Below are 18,871 nucleotides of genomic sequence, written 5' to 3' on the forward strand. Positions count from 1 at the left end.
CTCTCTCCAGCTCTGCATCTATTAAGTGTGGGAAATACTGTCTTGCCTCAGTCTTAAGTGAATATGAAATGCATCCTAAAGTGAGGTTTTCTCATCAGTGGCGTCTGACTTACTGGAACAGTGGCGGAACTCGAAGCGGACATGAGAGCCCCGGAACATGTCGACTGGGATGGGCAGCTTGATTAGCTCCGCCCACCGCGGGCTGTTATTGTGATAAAGCACGAAGGTATGATACTCATCTCCGCCCGGCTCGCCCGAGCCCACGGCCACAAACCCCTGCAGAGAGACAAAGCCGACACAGACTGAGTGTGAGAGGATACGGAAAACCACAAACCTCTCACCGATCCACCTCGATGGCTGTTTGTCAGACATGACTGAAAACTCTGCATGCCAGATTTAGATGAGCTGCTTGACACGGAGGAAGTGATCTTTAATGCCGTTTCATATTACCTTAGCATTGCGCTTTTAGTTCTGGTATCTTAGATTGTCTGTACTCTTAAGAAAGCAAAGGGGAACAGGAGACATACCTTGAGGATCTGTCCATCGGCGTCCAGCGCGTAGACGGTGACCTCTACGTTCCTCGCCACGCTCTTCCCTCCCTTCTCGAACTCGCCCTTCTCCAGCGTTATGTAGAGATCATTTCTCATCTCACCTTCAAGAGAGCAACATGTTATTTACTTATTTATTTTTTAATTTAAGAAAAAATGTTAAATCAGACAAATCAAACACACGGACGCACTGAAACAAACACATTTTGCCCAGTTTAACTATTTAGCTTCTACTCTAGAGTAACTACGGGTTAAATGCTTTGATCAGTGTCTCAGTGACCAGCATGGTTTTTCAGTGTTAAAATTAAACCATAAGACCCAATATGAATGCCTTCACACAGGCGGTGAAAAATATCACGTTTTACTATGTACATTGATTCCTATGCTGTTTGCTCAGCAGAAAAACCCACAGACCAATAAAACTCAAGCTTTTTCTCATATTTCTGGGAGACAAATTGATTCAGGAATGAAAAGGCACTTCAAATCAACTGAGAAGAAATGCAAAAACACATCTCGCCTCAACAAGCTGCGTAATTAGAAATGTAATACTATACACTTCAGGTGTAGCTCCATGAGCTGATGATAGTTATCACAATTATGACAGAGGAGCACAAACACAAAGTTCATCTCTCCCAGAGGTCCTCAGCAGGTGCATACTGTGACAGATGGATAAGGCCCCTAACAAATGCACACATTATCTATCACACAGGAAGTGTATTTACATGCTCACACCTTGCCTTTTTTCATGGTCCACCCATGCATCGACACCCTAACCTCAACAGCTCGGCATGCACAACTTCACACAGATGCAAATGCAAATGTTACAGCAAAAAGTAGGTAATGAACTTTCATGTCGAGGAAACATGCACAGGTCTATTTTCTGACACTAAAAATATATGTAGATGCATGCACAGTTGCATGCATTGTCCCATGCAGCATGGTTTTAAATTGCACTGTGAGCTGCAGGTCAAGTTTTTAAAGCATGCAAACGAAGGGGACAAAGAACTCGTAGCACCGAGCAGAGGAAGCGGGGTTCCTGTACGTGTGTGTAATGCATTTTAGTGTCTGCAGTCCTATTTCAAGACCCAAATTCAAACCAGTAGTCATGCCAACTAATGGCCAAATAACAGTAACTGTAGCAACAATCAGAAAAAAACCTAAGTGAGTTTCCTGGAAGATGGAAACTGGGCTATATGTGAACACACTGAGAAAGAAGAGAAGATCAGCCTACAGCAAAGAACTAATAATAAATCGAGCAGCCATAAGGCAGGGTTACTGCCAGCGACAGCACATTCATCCAGGAGGCTTGTGCAACCAAAACATCTGGGGCAGTAATGGAAAGATGGAAGGAGAAAATAGTTTCAGACGCACACAGACTGCCTGAAGAATGCCGCACACAAAAATGGTGAGAGCTTCCCGCACTTGCTCTAAGTTAGAGTCTGGTTGTCTTTGTGGATTCTATGGGAGTCAGGGTATACTGAAATTTATCAGTCTGATGGGGAAGAAGATCAAAGTAGAGTGAGGCTAAATTATACAGCATCAAAATAAACTCTATTAAATAAAAACTCTATATAAATATCCAACTCATTTTCTTGAGCAGCTTGGATATTACCAAATATAATACATTTAAATCACAACTTATACAAACATTTCCCCATAATTTTGTTAGTTTGGAGAAACTTTCTGAAGGCTACAAATTTGAGATTTATGGAGGCAGTGATTTGTTACCAATTATTTTAAATTATTTTATTTGTTTTAATGCATTTTGAGCACTGGTGATGTTTGATATTGATAGCTTGCCCAGACACTACTCATTTATTAATTTATTTAGTGGACCAGACTGTATGCTGATAGTCAAATATATACATAAGTCATATTACAGAGAATGTAGTCTCAACTTAATATGTCATTTTCTTTCTTAAAGTTACACTACCATTCAAAAGTCAGTAACATTTTATCTAAAAAATAATGATAATACTTTTATTCAGCAAGCATGCATTGAATTGATCAAAAGCGACTTCTATAATATGTTATACAATATTTTTATTTCAAATAAATGCTTTTATTTTAAGCTTTTGTATTTCTAAAAATAAAAATATATCAGGATTTCCAAAAATATGAAGCAGCACAACTGTTTTCAGCACTGATTATAACAATAAATGGTACTTTAACACTAAATCAGCTTATAAGAATGATTTCTGAAGGATCACGTGAATCAGAAGACTGGAGTAATGATGCTGAAAATTCAGCTTTGATAACAGAAATAAACTACATCTTCAAATACAATCAAACAGAAAACAAGTATTTAAAATTGTAATAATATTTCACATTATTATTGGTTTTACTGTATCAAATCAATGCAGCCTTGGTGAGCATATAGGAGATTTAGGAGAAACTTCTCAACCCCAGACATTTGAATGGTTGTGTATACAAGCAAAAAAAAAAAATCAATTTTTTTTCACCTGGCATGATGACATCAGAGAAGCCTAGTTTTTTGGTAATGGACACTCCTCTGGTGAAGAGCACCATGTATTCTCTCCGCAGCTGCTCGATGTCTCCATGCAGCAACTGAAGTGCCACCGCCAGACCTGGATTGAACACACACATCCAAACACAGCATAATATGAGCTAATTACAGATGATTATTCACAGATTTCTTGAATCAATCACTTAATGAATGGACCTTTACCCAAAAGACCGGCACTGAGAAAAACTTTGCATCTGCACATGATGAATATTCACAGGTATTCATTGGAGAGCAAATGGATATTCATTAGAAAGCTCTGAATATAATAATCCTCCCAGATTCGACTCACTTGTTTTGAGAGGTTGTGATAAATGTCAATTTGGCCTGGTTGTATTCTGTCCAGAAGAGTTTGGCAGTGTTTCTGGTTAATATTGGAGAGGTTTGTATTTGGATAAACTGCGCTTCTTTTGTGTCACTAGTAATGAATATTCACATGTAATGATGTGGAAGTGATGTGATGTACCAAAAAACACATTATCAGCCCAGAACTGCCCACGTGAATAAACCACTTTTTATAAACCACATCAAAATTAATCAGATGATCAAGATGCCAAGAACTGTCTGCATGGATAAAAACAACCACTAAAACTTTTTAAAGTATTTTAGTTACTTGAAATTAAAATGAACATTAAAAGATTATTTATTTTAATAATAATCATTATTAAATTATTGAAATTCATCATTTAAAAGTGAGAGGAAACATTTTTCAAAATATGAATAAAAACTATTTCCGGCCATATTTAACCTGTTTTCCTTGTCGTCTGAGCAGTCAGGTCTGAGTTTTGCTGAACATTGGAAAACTGGGCGTCTTAGGATGAAAATGCCATCGGTACATGACAGTAAAGTGCTTCTTAAACATGCATCGGGGTCTGTGCTTATGCAGCTCTTAATGATGTTCTGAAACAGCGCCGAGGTTGATCATAAACCTCATCTGGCACATACTCAATGGCAAATGGCTTTATGCTCTATAATCGCTGTTTGATGGCACAGGGTCAGAGAAGTATTATTGGAAAATTATTCAATTACTGAGCTCACACAACGTCTCCATTAATCACACAGATAGATTCAGAGTGTGCACATGGGAACTGAGCCAATCTGAACCTACCCAAATAGAAATGTTATGTTACTAGCGTGTGTTTACTTCTCAGCAATTAGAAGACAATGATTAATAAAATGTTCTATCCAAATGCATAATGCATAAGATATTTAAGGCACTGTATAGTAAGATGCATTTATGGATAACAAGGTATAAAAATCAAAGCAAATTTTAATAGAAAAATAATATATATAATATATAATATATATAATAAAATATAATGTATATATATATATATATATATATATATATATATATATATTAGCCCTTTAGTATTGTCTCCGATCAAGGCAACATTTTTGTTAATAATTTTAATAAAATAAAATTTACCATTAAATAAAGCAAAATAAATTATAAATTTTAAATTAAATTAAAAATTTTAATTTACCAATTAAGGTAAAATTTGAAATAAAAATGTTACTTAAAAATTTAATTAAATTAAATTAAGACAACATTTTAAATAAAAATAAAATAACATTAAATACAAATTATTCAATTAGTTCAATTAATTAAATAATCAAATGAAATTCAATTAAATTGGCTCTAAATTAAAAAAAATATATTTTTTTGACAAGTACTATACATATTCAGTGCTCTCTAATGTAACATTGTTCTATAATTACAGTCCAAGTACAGATAATTTATTTTCAGTCCATTATCATAATCATTATCATAATGTTTAATAAGGTCCTGATAAAGCTGTTTCTTTATTCTGCTCAGCGTAACTGATGTGGTAGAGATTAATCTAATAGAAATGTCACATCTGATAAGTGAGTATCATAGTAAGGATGTGATCTCATTTCCACCGCATGAGCAGCCGTTTAACAAACCTGCATCGAATAATTTCATACATCAGCAGAAATCATATCTTTGTTCATTTGGATTAAATCTGAAATTGATCAAAATGCATCTTTTGTGAGCATTACTGCTCACTGTTTGCTGAATAAATGACCGTGAGTCAGTCATAATTAATGTCTTCCCTGTTTTTTGTGATGTGATTATTCAACAACGGATGGAGGTGCTGCGTACAATAACAAGCTATTCTCAGAAAATGCGCAAAAAAGCTGCAAAATCTACCATCTGGATGCTTATGCTTCTTCATGTGCATCTCTTTTTTTTTTTTTTTGCCGGAATAAAATGTATTACCATGTGTAGCTGTTTGGATAAGCCACCCTGAGGGTCTTTTCATGCTTCTTCAGATCTAAAATTATTAACTTCGAGTCATCATGCAAATGAGGTTTCTGGGAGAGCTGAGCATCTTTATAACATCGCCAGACACCACTGCTGGCGAACCGCATACACAAGCATTACGATAAAAATGGGGGCATTTAATGTAAGGGGAAAATACACTTTATAACATTATACAATACAATGTTTACAATTACAGTCCACTTATAATGTTTATTAACGTTTCATGCACCTAAAACAGTATTAATTGGGGTTTTCATGACCATTTTCCAGCCCCCAACAAAAAAAGGCTGTTACTGTATCTTTAAGAATATATGCAAATGACCTCTTTTCATGTAACCAAGTAACTGGACATTAAAATAAATGCTGATATGTAAATGTGGGCAGACTTATATTAATGGTCATTTCTGACGCACCCGTGTTGGATCCTGAGATGTTGTATCTGGAGTTGACTTTCTTTATGATGTTGTCGTGGATTTGACTCCAGTCGCTCTCTGTGTTGCAGCTGCAGAAAAACAAGGACAATCAGAGCACTGGATTCAATCACAGAGACGCACAGATATAAAGGACAGCAATCATATTAACATCCTGAAGGACTGGCCACGAGCCAGCTGATAATGTGTGGGTGAACCAGAGATCTAGAGCCAAACACATCTGTCTGCCGTCCAGTACAAAGTAGGCCACACTATTACAGATCGGGGAGACTGATTTTCATTTGTGTTTCTGGTACCAACTCTTTAGATCACAACCATTATACTTTAGTATTGCATAGAAAAATCAGCAATAATTCAGAAAACATACTCAAATTTGATTGTGGAGTAGAGAATATAAGCTATAAAAATAAGGACAGAGACTTTAAGGACAAAACCAATTTACATTAAACAAAACTCATCTAAGACTATTTTCATGGCAATTAAATCTGGTTTTTAAAAAAGATAAAAATTATTTTCATCATTTAAAAATGACAAATTTTATATATAAAGAGCATCTACTCAAGATAAAAAAAAAAAAAAAAAAAAAAGATTAGAAAAAGTTTTCCCATTGACAAATTAATAAATAAAATCTTTAGAAAGTTTTCTGAATAACGTTTTTGGCTGATTATCTTTATTAAATAAAAATAGAATTCATCTGTATTAAATTATTTTAGAAATGTCTCTTTTTGGAATTATAATATTTATATTTTCAAATTTTTATCATTATAATTTTTTACTTTTTAAACATTTATTTATTTATTTATTTATTTGTGTTTCATGCCATGTTTTTTTTTTTTTTTTTATCAAATACTGTTTTTATGGCACAAACTGGTTTAAACTTTTTACAAAAGAAAAAAAAATTTAGCCATATTTAAAAGGAGATACATTTTATGTATAAAGAAAACTGCACATATAATTTTCTATATCCAAACCCTCAAAGTTTTCATGTTAATAATTTCCTAAACAAATCCTTAAGCTTTTTGAATAAAATCATTGGCTGACAGTTATTTAATCATAAATAAAATTTATGATTTGCTCAGTACATTATTTTTATTTTTTCACATCTTTAAATATTTAGGTGTATCACGCATTTTCATAATCTAAAATTATTTTCATGGCAAATGTAATTTTTTTTCTGGACATCACAATTTTTTTAAGATGATTACTGAACATGAACACCATCCATTCTGACCAATCAGGGGAAAGGGTAAGTCTGATGCCAGGAAGTCATGAGTTCACAGTCCTGAGGTGTTCTGTGGTTTGTTGTGTGTGTGTGTGTGTGTGTGTGTGTGGGTGTTGGGGGGTCACTCACGCATAGAGCTTCAGCAGGTGGTCATCTTTGGAGTCAGCAGTGAGAAGATCAGCGATGCTGACCACAGCACAGCCGAACGGACGTCTGTACTGCACATTACTCGTGTTCTTCTTCTCTCCTGCACCCATCCTCCCTACACACACACACACACACACACACACACACAACAATCAGTGCTCATCACACGCCTGCAGGCTCTTTGGCATCAGTAATTATTCAGTGGACAAATATGGGCGTTTACCAATCCTAATGATGTGTACCACAATATACACGTCTTTCCTCAGGTCACCGCTGCCCAGATCCTGAATAAAACATCAGCGACAGTGAATCAGCACAGATTACTCGGCATGATTACTCTGCCACCGACTTCAGCTCAACACTCACCACAAAAAGTGTGCATTGTCTTTCAGTCTTCTCGGGGAACTTGGGCAGACCGTTTTTATTGAGTTTAACAAAGAACCTTTCACTGTAAAACAAAGAGAGAGAACAAGAGAAATGCTTTCAGTTTATACAATGAGTTTATTCTGCTGTTTAAAAACACAGAGCTCTCAAGCTAAAGCATTTTTAAAGTCTGTGAGAACTAAATATTGCATGTATCATTTTTGGCACAGCGAACTCAACGCTGTTAAATTCACTTTGTCTAATCAAATATTTACCCAGCAAAATCTCATACATAAAACGGTTTATCATAACGGTCAAGAAACTAAGAATTTTTAAAGCATGTCATTAAAACAAACAAGTGACAAACCACAAAATAAAATAAAATACTTTAGAACATTAACACAATTATATTAACACAAAAATAAATTTGGGATAATAATCATAGTAATACAATTCTTTTGTACATGTAGCATGGTCATAATATGTATATTGGATAATATTATGGTATAATCATAAATTAATTCACAATCAAAAAAATCACAATCAATTCAAATCATCAAATAAAACACACACACACACAACAATCCACTAAAACAAAACAATTAATGAAACGAGCTGTCAATTCAAGAGAATAATGGGACAGACACTCGTGTGCTTTGCCCTCCTAACTCATAATCCAGTTACATGACTTTCACAGCTCCATGATAAAAAGAGGAGCAGGAACAATAGCTGGCAACAGAAATCGAACAAAACTTGTGCGTTCAATCGGCTCAGTAATACACACACATTCATGCACGGACTTCACACACACAGCATGTAATTAACTGTGTATTGTTGCGATCCCGGCGTCCCATCACCAGAGGCAGGAGCACAAAGACTGTTTTGGCCTTTGACACGCAGCTGCAGGGCTGCGATGGCTTTCTGAAGAGGCGTCTGTGGAAACTGGGATACTGCTATCGGCAGACATCACGCCAACATTTCCATAACACACAGACGGGCGGCTTTCTTTCCCTCTCATCCCAGAATTTGATATTTCCTCCCTTGGTGCCAGTGATTGTAACACAACAAGTTCAAATGGGACTCCATACGAGCCCCCGTCTCCCTCCGGATAAATCTGGAGAAATGGACACGGCCGGAAAAGTGATCCCTGTATGTCTGAGTGGATAGTTTAACCGTGCCACAAAACGCTCTCGTGGGAACAGAGGGGGAGCTGTTACCCAGAAGGCTGTCAATCAGCACTTTGTACACATCCTGTGGCAGAAATGAAGTGAAACACAGATAGATGCTTTCACACACACACACTTCACACACTGACACAAGGGGCTTTTAGTTGCAGCACTCAGACTGTCTAAAGAAAAATGAATATAAACAGCATCCATGGAAACAGCTCTCGCTGTCCGTGCGCTGCTGGACGAAACTGGTAACATGAGCTGCCTAACACCAGCACTGATACTGAATCACTCCAGCCAGAGAAACACTGCAGGATCACTACATCTACATAAAAAAAAAAAAAAAAAAAAATAGAATTCAACTTTTAGTTTGTGATTTAGAAAACAATTCTAATTGTAAAACATTTATATAAGAAGTATATAAAATAATACATGAATATAATATGATACAAATATACTTATTATAAATTATAGTTAAAATTTAATTAAATAAAAATAAATAAGTATTTAACATTGGTTTGTAAGTAAGAAACCCCTTTTTATTTTTACAAACTTATAAATAATAATTACATTTTACATAAAAATAATAAATGAATATATTAAGATGCAAATAAAATAAAAGTTAAATGTATTATACAAATAAACAATTATGAATAATAATAATAATAATAATAATAATAAAATAGTATATACAATTATAAATTAATATTATATGACACAAATGTACTTTTATTAGAAATTACTATTATAAACAGTAATAAAAATGTACACAATACATTAGCATAATAATAGAATAATATTATTTTTAATATTAAAAAGTTAATATTAAATTCACTCTGCTGCTAAATTACTAAATTACAGGCGATTAGAAATCAAAATAAACTAATAAATAAACTAAAGTAATACTAGTATGCAACAACATGGTATTTTCAAATATTAATGTTAAATGCATAAAAGTAGATGTTCATTCCATACTCAGAAGTATGTACTATTGTCACAAATGTGCAGTATTGTCTGTAACTGCACATTAAATGCATTTAGTGTAAAATATTCAAATTGGGATGCAGCCCTAGTGGTTCTGGGGAATCCGGGCAGCAGTGTGATTAAATCCACAGGAGCTGTCAGGATGGACATTGAGCAGATTCGAAGCCGCAGGCCAGTCTGGCAGAGGCTGAAAAAACAGGAGCTTCCATTCCATATAGAAACAAAAAAGATGAATAATTAACTGGAAACCAGCCAACTAAGCAGGTAGGAAGATCGGTGATGGATCAGAGCCACATTAATATTCTCCTTCCAGACTACGACAGGGACTGAGGGGAAAAAAACTCAATCAATGAACAGAGGGACAAAGGGAAAACACTGAGACAATGTGACAAACGCCAGCGAGCAGCTGCGGAGACGGTTACAGTCTGTAATTAACCATTAGATGAGACAAACAGGTACACACACACACAGCCTCCACTGCAGGTGTGTTTCCCTGATGAAAACTGTTTATTTGTTTTTCATCTGTCTGGTAGCGGCCAGGAACAAACACAGGAGGAAGGACACGTAATGAGGTTATGATTGACGAGCACATCCTGGATACAAATAGACTTTTCATTATTATATCGCTATGGAAGCTTGTTTAGGCCACGGGATTAAAAATTTATAAATAATCTATAATGGCAGGTTTTTATCCCACAATTCAGACAGTTTTTATAAAGTTTATAGAATTGAGAAGAAGTGAGATAATAATGCAGAGATGCTGAAAAGTCCAAACTGTGAGATATAAACTCGCAACTGCAGGAAAAAAGTCAGAATTGTGGGATAAAAAGTCATAATTCCCTTTTTATCTTTTTAATCCACGGCAGGATGAAAAAATCAAGAAATTTTGCAATTCTATATTTTTTTTTCTCAGAATGGTTAATTACTAACTCAGAATTGCAAGAAAAAAAATAACCTTTGTAAGAAAAAGTCAGAAGTGGGCAAAAGTCTCAATTACCTTTTTAATTTTTATTCTGTAGCGGAAACAGGCTTCCATTAAAAATGCTGTTCTTTTAACTTTCTATTCATTAAAGAATCCTTTAGTGTTGTCAATTGAAAGAAAAGTTTCTTGAGCATCAAATCATGCACTGATGCTGAAATTTCTGCTTTGCATTACAGAAATAAATACATACATTTAAAAATAAATATATTCATATGTATAACAGTTATTTAAACTGTTAAAAATAATTCTATTTTTGATCAAATTAATGCAGCCTTGGTGAGAATAAGAATCGTCTTTCAAAAACATAAAACATAAAAAACAAAAAACCGTACAGACCCCAAACATTTGAACAATGTAAATCGACAGAATGTAAATCTAAATTTTTCCTGCATTTATAAACATGTATAAATGATTGGTTAGACGCTCACCTGAGCGGTTTGTTCTCTCGACTATCATAGATGAAGAAGAAGACCTCCAGCTCTTCACCCAGGTTTGAGCTCATCAGACTCTTCAGATGGACAAACAGGTGATGTGTGCTGACAGGAGTCGGAGTTTCCTTCTTTCTGTGTCGATTCTCCATCTATCAATCCAAACACATACAGATCATTGCAAGTGATGCATCCATTTTTCAACAAAGCAAGACATAAAAATAACCCAGTGACACAATGCATGTAAAGATCTAACTTTGCAAAGTGTTTCTCTTTTTTAACACCAAGAAAAGCAGGAAAAGCTCTGCATAACATCTTCAGAAATGCACAGAATTTTCCACTGAATTCTAGCATCTCCATGTTCACAGCACGACTCCTTTACAGCCAGCCAAATCTAATTTGTTTCAGTTAATATGCTCCTTTCTTTGCAATGACACCACAGAGTGCAATGTCAAATGCACATCACTGCACACATGCTTATTTTAAGTGCACATTCACACCGTTGTTGTGTAACAAACACACTTCTCACAGGGGAGCATCATCTATTGGATGTTTAGATTCGTTGAAGCGCACCACACTCTGATCACACATCTCTGTGTTAGGACACTCAGGTGTGAACAGACGTGACGTGAAACATAAAAAAGGCCAACAGGAAGTGCATATGCTCTGTGTGTATTCATGAAGACCACAGAGACAAACACTAATGAACACTTTCATTTATTATCATACTTATTACGATAAAGTTATTATGATAGTAACCAATTAAACTAAAAAAATGGCATGTGACCTTTAAAGGGGGGGTGAAATGCTCGTTTTCACTCAATATCCTGTTAATCTTGAGTACCTATAGAGTAGTACTGCATCCTTCATAACTCCAAAAAGTCTTTAGTTTTATTATATTCATAAGTGAAAGATAGTCTGTACCGATTTTTCCCGGAAAAACACGACCGGCTGGAGGCGTGACGTGTGGGCGGAGCTAAAGAATCACGAGCGCCAGTAGGCTTTTGCGCTGAAAAACCATCATCCAAAACAAACCATGTCTTACAGTCAGATTCAGCCCTTTATTTATGAACCAGAATCAGATCCAGAGGCTGAAACTGAACGAGAGCAGCAGCAGCAACGACTCGCTCCGAGCGGGGCTCGAACCCGGGTCTCCGGCACAGGAGGCGGACGCACTAACAAGGAGGCAGAGATATTTGAAGCAGTTTTACTCACCGCCTGCGGTTCCAACACACGATCGTGACCCTTTTTCGTTGGGATTGCATCATCCCTAAGAAATAAACGATGTGCAAATCCGTCGTCAAACTGGGCCTTGTTTGTAAAACAAGCATCTTCGAAATGCAGGGAACAAACAAAAACACTTGCACAACTCCGTTGATGCTCTGTAATCTAACGTCACACAGAGCCATACTCGAAAAAAACTTTCCGAAACTTGTGACAAACCGGAAGGAGTATTTTGGGAACAAAAATACTCCTTCAAACGTACAACTTAATTTTTGAAACTTTGTCCATGTTTAGCATGGGAATCCAACTCTTTAACGGTGTAAAAAACTCAGTATGCATGAAATAGCATTTCACCCCCCCTTTAAGTATTTCGCAGATAGCATTGGAATTGGAAGCATTGGAAGTTTTGCAAGCAATTACTCAAGTAAATACACAGTCATTAGGGTTAATGAGTCCCAAGATATGTTAAAAACGGTACGTCAGTGTTGTTGGTATTACCCACAACCCCCAGCAAAACAGAAAAGGAGGAATTTACAAAGGAATTTTTAGAAAAAGCTATTTTAATAGGTTTTAAATGCATAAACATACCTGCCAACCTTGAAGAAATTTTATGAGTACTGCAACCCCCCCCCCCACACACACACACACGAGTGAACCTTACAGCCCACCGCCAATGTATGCTCCACCGTTGCACACACATCTGTGAGATACCTAACACTATAATACATATTATACACATAATATCCTTTCACCAATTAAGATTTATTAGTTACTCCATTACATATACAAGTAGACCATAAATGTTATACAATTTCTGCAATCACTCCGGACATTTTGTACTGGAGGCATAGCCCATGGAAACTTCTTCCACCTGAAAATCTTTCAGAAATAAAAGTAAACTGAGGACATTCTTTCTAAATAAATAAATCAAAACATTAAATAAATGTGCAAAACCAGCAGTTATCAATATCAAAATCAGTTTGCTAAAAACAAACAACATTTTTTAAAATAATTTTCCATGCAAAGTGTTTAAACTTTCGCATTGTTTAACTTGTTAAAGGTTGCAGATTTGGCTTTTTTAAGTAGTGCATCAGTGAAAGTCTCTTTGTAACAAATGCTGCCTTTGGAAGCGATCATGACTTTTCTTGACAACAGAGAACTAAACATCTCTGTGCTCAGTTCACGCGTTCATGTAGGCTAACATGTAAGGGTGGCCCTGCCAATAGCGCACCTAAAAGCTGTCACAAAGAACCGGCAAAAGTAATGATTATGAATATTTTATATTTTATGAATATAATTTTTTATAAACAAATATATATAATGAGTGTAAAACAAATATTTACATTTACATGAATAATAAAGGGTAACTACTTTAAGTGCATCCACAAATTAGATTTTAACTTACTGTAAGGTATTGTACGAGTAAAAACAAGTACATTAATAAAAGAAGAAAAGGTAACTCAATCAAAGAGAGCAGTACTGTGAGTAATGACGTTAACAGAAGCTCAAATAACAGAGTTTTAATGGGAATGAATAGGCTAAAAAAGATTAAGCACTGGAATTTCAATAAAGACTTTATTCCTTGTTTGGCAGGCCGGGTCAGATCACGGAAGGCTCTGGACTCTAAACCGCTTACTTTCACATCAAGAACTCTAAACAAAGACCACCTGTGCTCTGATAATGTGTGTGTGGGGGGTAATAATTATCATGAATAATCAACCAAGCCAAACCAAACCAACAAGAAATCATTAATGCTATCTGGTTCCAAAATGGACGAAATCAGACAAAAAAATAGATAGATAGTCTGATTTACTGTGCATTTATAGTTATTGCCATGTTCTCCCACTCTCAATCTCACGGTTTCTTTCACACACACACTCTTCTGTGTTGCCGTCTGAATCCTCAGCACTAATTAAAGTGTGTGTGGTGCGACTGTGTGACCTGATTCACTCCCACACTATTCATCACAGCTCTCTGGGTATGTGTCACCGGTAATGAGCTCAGTCTAAACACACACCAAACGCCTGCTATTCAACCCCAGCTAAACTAGACCATCATAGCACAAAATAACCCAAATAAATCAATAACAACTGCCAAGAACTTCGACAGCCATTCATCATAAACGCCAGTTCTAAGTTTAAACAAGATAAAGCTGTCATAACTTTTGAGCTCAAATGATTTTTTGGGCCGTTAGCAATAAGCAGGTTGCAAACATTCAACTCGCGTTTCATCGCATATTCAGCTGATGGCAAAAAGCGGCACATAAACCACAGAGACAGGGTGCAGTAATGGAGTCTGGCCGCCAGTGGAGGGCTATTACATTACATTACACAGTACTGGGACACCTCCGGTCACGTTTAGCTGAGGTAATGCTCCTCATAACTCAATTATATCACAGTAGAGATTCCCCGCTGTCAACAACCCTCCAACCGGCGAGCAGGCTTTCACATCCATGACGGCTGTAATTTTCTGCGGCGTATCTTGTCTGTGCGGTTCAGAATTACTGTCATTTCCCCCATGGGGCCTGTTACTCGAGCTGATGGGAGCGCGTGAGGCTTTCATCACAGGCCTCTTGCGTTTAACAGAATGCGATTAAGTGGCTAAATCGGGGATAAAGAGAGATCTTTGATAGACTGAGGAATGCGGTTGTTGTGTGCAGGCAGGAAAACAGACGCACCAGACGGTAGAGCTCGGTGATGCTGATTTCATCAGGGTCCACCATGCTGAACTCCCTCCTGGGTACCAGGTCCAAACCCAGCTGCCTGTGAAAGGTGGAAATAACACAGTATCACCAGTCAGTGTCCCACATGTCCAACAAGTGAAAACGTTACATATAGGCACACAATCAAAACCAATCCGTAAGATTCTGGTTTTTAATAAACTGTTGTGTAAAGCTGGATTTTGAGTTTTCGTTGTGGACAGGGATACCGAACGAAAAACTGCAGAATTATAAACCAAACAAAAGACCAAGATCTTATTAGGCTCCCCAAAATTACAATAATTAAATAAGAATTTATATTTCACAAAAAAAAATTTAACATTTAGGCCCATATGTTCGTATTTTACATGAGTTAGTATTTATGTAATTTGCAATATTCTCTGCGGAAATTACCATTAGATTATAATCATTGAAATTAATTAATTTTCTTCTATTTAAACAATTTTTTACAAAAAATATATAATATATAGAAATACATTTGTTTACATAAATCGTTCTTATTAGAAAAAAACTGCTCTTTTTAAACTTTTTATTATATTTTGTATTCATTAAAAAAAAGTATAGTAAAGTATATTTTAACAAAAATAGTAGCACAACTGTTTTCAGCATTGGTAATAATAAGAAATGTGTCTTGAGAACCATATTAGAATGATTTCTGAAGAATCAGATGACACTGAAGACTAAAATTCCCTTTTGCATCAGAAGAATAAAAGACATTTAAATATACATTAATAAAGACAATTTTAAGTCATAACAAATATATATATAAATTGCTCCTTTTGCTGTATTTAGTTCAATTGTTGTTACAGTAACAACATTTATAAGTTCTGTTGAATTACGGTAAAATGATTCTGAATGCAAATACATTTAACCGTCACAAAAATAAATGCAAAAGCAATATTTACATCTCTCTCTCTTAATGGTTCACTTATGTTTTTGACCTGACCATGTTTGTGACAGGTGTTTTGTGATTAACCTTGATACCGTACTCACTCGTTGCCCCAGTCCAGACGTGCCGTGATGTGCTGTTTGACGTCCCTCATGCGGTCATGGGTCAGGTGACCCACCAAAACCTGCCGCCTGAGGTCCAAAATCTCATTCATCACATGCCACAGTCTGTGAAACAGATCTCCTTCATTTTTCTATGGGGATAAACAAAAGATTGGAAAGATAAATGTGAAATACATAAGACCATACAGTTTTGATAAGGGGTTTATATTGTTGTAACACACAAATATAATGATCTGGTGTAAAAAATATTTCAATAACATTCCCCCACCCACAACAACAGCTTAAATAAAATACATAAATATATTCCGCCCGAAAGCGTCTGTGCACCCAGAGTTCACGAAGCCAGCGTCTGGCGGTGGGCGGACTGCTATGTTTGCCTTAACAGTATTTACCACAAAGAGCTGCTTCCACATGGCTCCCCAGTCCCTCAGTGTGGACGTCATTTCTGTAATGACAGAGTCTTCGGTCGGCACCACCATCTCGAACTGCCTGTGAGTCAAATGTGGGCGGCACACAGCACAACAGATATGAGATACACCTCATCTGCTTCTGCCACAGATGCTGTACACTTCGTTAATCAAAGGAGAAAGCAGATGTACAGTGGAGCGCTGGCGCTTTCCTTCTGTTCACCGTCGATACATTCATTTAGCATTATGTTCAGGCACAGGAGTCTCACAACTGATGTCTGTGCACCAACGAAATGTCATAATATGGTTTCAGAAAATCCAATTCTATTGTATCGAAGCAGCTAAAACAATTATGTGGCCAGATGCAGTATGTATGAATCAAGGCTGGGTGTTTTTATTGATTAAGTGGAATGTAAAGTTTTGCCACAATTTTTGTTATGTTTTTAACCTCATAATGCATTCAATATCTGTATATGATCTTTGCATTCGGGGTCAATTGTTTGCTTTGTAAAAAGTAATAACTAAAAATGTTTTTAAGTTTAACCATATTGTATCTGATCAGCAACTTTTAATGAGTTAATGCAAAAAAAAAAAAAATCAATATTAATATTGCATATAATATTGGAGTAACAATATTAAACAGTTGTGTAAAATGTGCATGTTTGCACTTTACAAATAGATGCCAGATATCTGTGATTACACAAACATTACTGATTTCACCAAACTCCAGTTCAATGTCTCCATGGGGGGGTTTACTCCAGTAAATACTAAAACAACACAAGGACCAAGCTAAATACTAAATTACTTCGTCTTTGATCTCCTTTCCTTCAACTCACCCTTTATTCTTGATATAAGCATTCTTCAGATGGATGTAGCTGCATGGGAAAATGCCCTAATAAGAAAGAAAGATAGAGAAACAGATAAACAAACCAAAATAAAAAATGAATACGCCTACTGAAAATCAAGGGAGCAAACAGACAGAAATAAAGCATGATATTGTCTTTGATCCATGCGTTTCGGCTGACGGTATAGCTGTGATATTTCAGAAACTGAAGATAGCATCCGACACAGACATGACTGATAAAAGACTTACCTTGGCATTCGGGTTCTTGAGGACAAATCCTCTGTACCAACCTGAAACACAAATCATTTCTGTCACTCTCATCTTTAATATCAGCCAAATGTTTCCTGACTGAGCCTCATCATAAAGGTACTTTTCATAGGATGTTATCGAACAAAACACAGCAAGTAATGTTGAAAATGTCCTTAAAGAGACAGTTCACCCAAAAATGAAAATTCTGTCATCATTTACTCAATTAGTTACAAACCTGTATCAGTTTCTTTTCTATGTTGAACACAAAAACAATATTGATAACCAAACAGTTGACTGTAGCCATTGATTTTCACAGTATGAGAAAACATACTATGGAAGTCAATGGCTTCCGTCAACTTTAGGGTGAGTAAATGACAGAATTTTCGCTTTTGAAAATCCTTTCAAGTACGATAAATCGGACAGAACTCGAGACGTGTGTCAAGTTAATGAATATTAAAAATGCTTCTTTCTACTAAAAAACATCCAACCACGCAACACTAAATATAGCATCTAGAGTAATAAAACGGTGACTGCAGCATTTATTTCACCAAGTTTTAATAAATGCAAATGCTTGTTAAACACCTTACTGTAGGAACATGGTGGCTTATTTTGATATTTACTCAACTGACACCAACTCTATCCTAACACATTGGCCAACTAACCAAACTTGGTCTCGTTCGACCCACCACTGAGACGAAGCAATGCTTTTACCAACAAGATATTTTAAACCTCAGGATCACTTTGACTCTGCACTTTGACTCAACAGATGTGAACATCTCCAGCACTGATAAAACCTTCTGCCCACTGCGAACCAACCCACAATCTGCGCTTCCTGACAAAAAGCCGAGAAGCAGACTTTGAAGGTGTGAAAAACAGGGGGCCTCTGGACGGTAAATGGTGTAATAACAGCAGCTGAATACAGAAACATGACGATTATCACCTGCAGTCAGTCAGGAACTAATCATTATGTAGTTTCATATCTACTGTTAAGATTTGTGTTCTCCTTCACAACATTTCTAGTGTTCTCCAACCCGAAACCAGCTCTCTTACTCAAAAAACAGGAAGCGTGTGCACCAAGAGAACAAAGGAGTGTGTCTTCAAAGGGTGGAAACAGGAAATGAAGGAGTTGAGTGCGGGTCACAAAAAAAGACCGGTTTCAAATCCTCCCCCTTACTTAAAGAATGAGCGGTGGTGCAGGTGTCTCTGTGTCAGCAGTTTCTCAAATCAAGCAAAGACCCTCTTAGATCAGATCGAGGTTCAGTTCTGACTGGTCATAGTTGGTTTCTTGCTAATCCACAAACCCTCTCACATATATACACACTACCATTC

General features: G+C 36.2%; 1 protein-coding gene across 3 annotated transcripts in view; it reads right to left on the minus strand.

Moving 5' to 3' along the window:
• Window positions 1-18,871, minus strand: part of LOC113058562 (dedicator of cytokinesis protein 4-like) — an 82,485-nt gene that overhangs the window by 33,665 nt on the left and 29,949 nt on the right. For all 3 annotated transcript variants that reach the window (XM_026226583.1, XM_026226567.1, XM_026226575.1), the window contains exons 3-15: window positions 17,543-17,583; window positions 17,286-17,341; window positions 16,435-16,531; window positions 16,025-16,173; window positions 14,990-15,074; window positions 11,089-11,240; window positions 7,529-7,610; window positions 7,386-7,446; window positions 7,145-7,277; window positions 5,776-5,864; window positions 3,011-3,136; window positions 528-652; window positions 114-276 (exon numbers count right to left, since the gene is read on the minus strand). In XM_026226583.1, coding sequence (XP_026082368.1) covers window positions 114-276; window positions 528-652; window positions 3,011-3,136; window positions 5,776-5,864; window positions 7,145-7,277; window positions 7,386-7,446; window positions 7,529-7,610; window positions 11,089-11,240; window positions 14,990-15,074; window positions 16,025-16,173; window positions 16,435-16,531; window positions 17,286-17,341; window positions 17,543-17,583 — 1,359 coding nt within the window. The remainder of the gene's footprint in view (window positions 1-113; window positions 277-527; window positions 653-3,010; window positions 3,137-5,775; window positions 5,865-7,144; window positions 7,278-7,385; window positions 7,447-7,528; window positions 7,611-11,088; window positions 11,241-14,989; window positions 15,075-16,024; window positions 16,174-16,434; window positions 16,532-17,285; window positions 17,342-17,542; window positions 17,584-18,871) is intronic.

This window comes from Carassius auratus, chromosome 4 (genome assembly GCF_003368295.1).
Source record: "Carassius auratus strain Wakin chromosome 4, ASM336829v1, whole genome shotgun sequence".
In the NCBI taxonomy this organism is placed as follows: domain Eukaryota; kingdom Metazoa; phylum Chordata; class Actinopteri; order Cypriniformes; family Cyprinidae; genus Carassius; species Carassius auratus.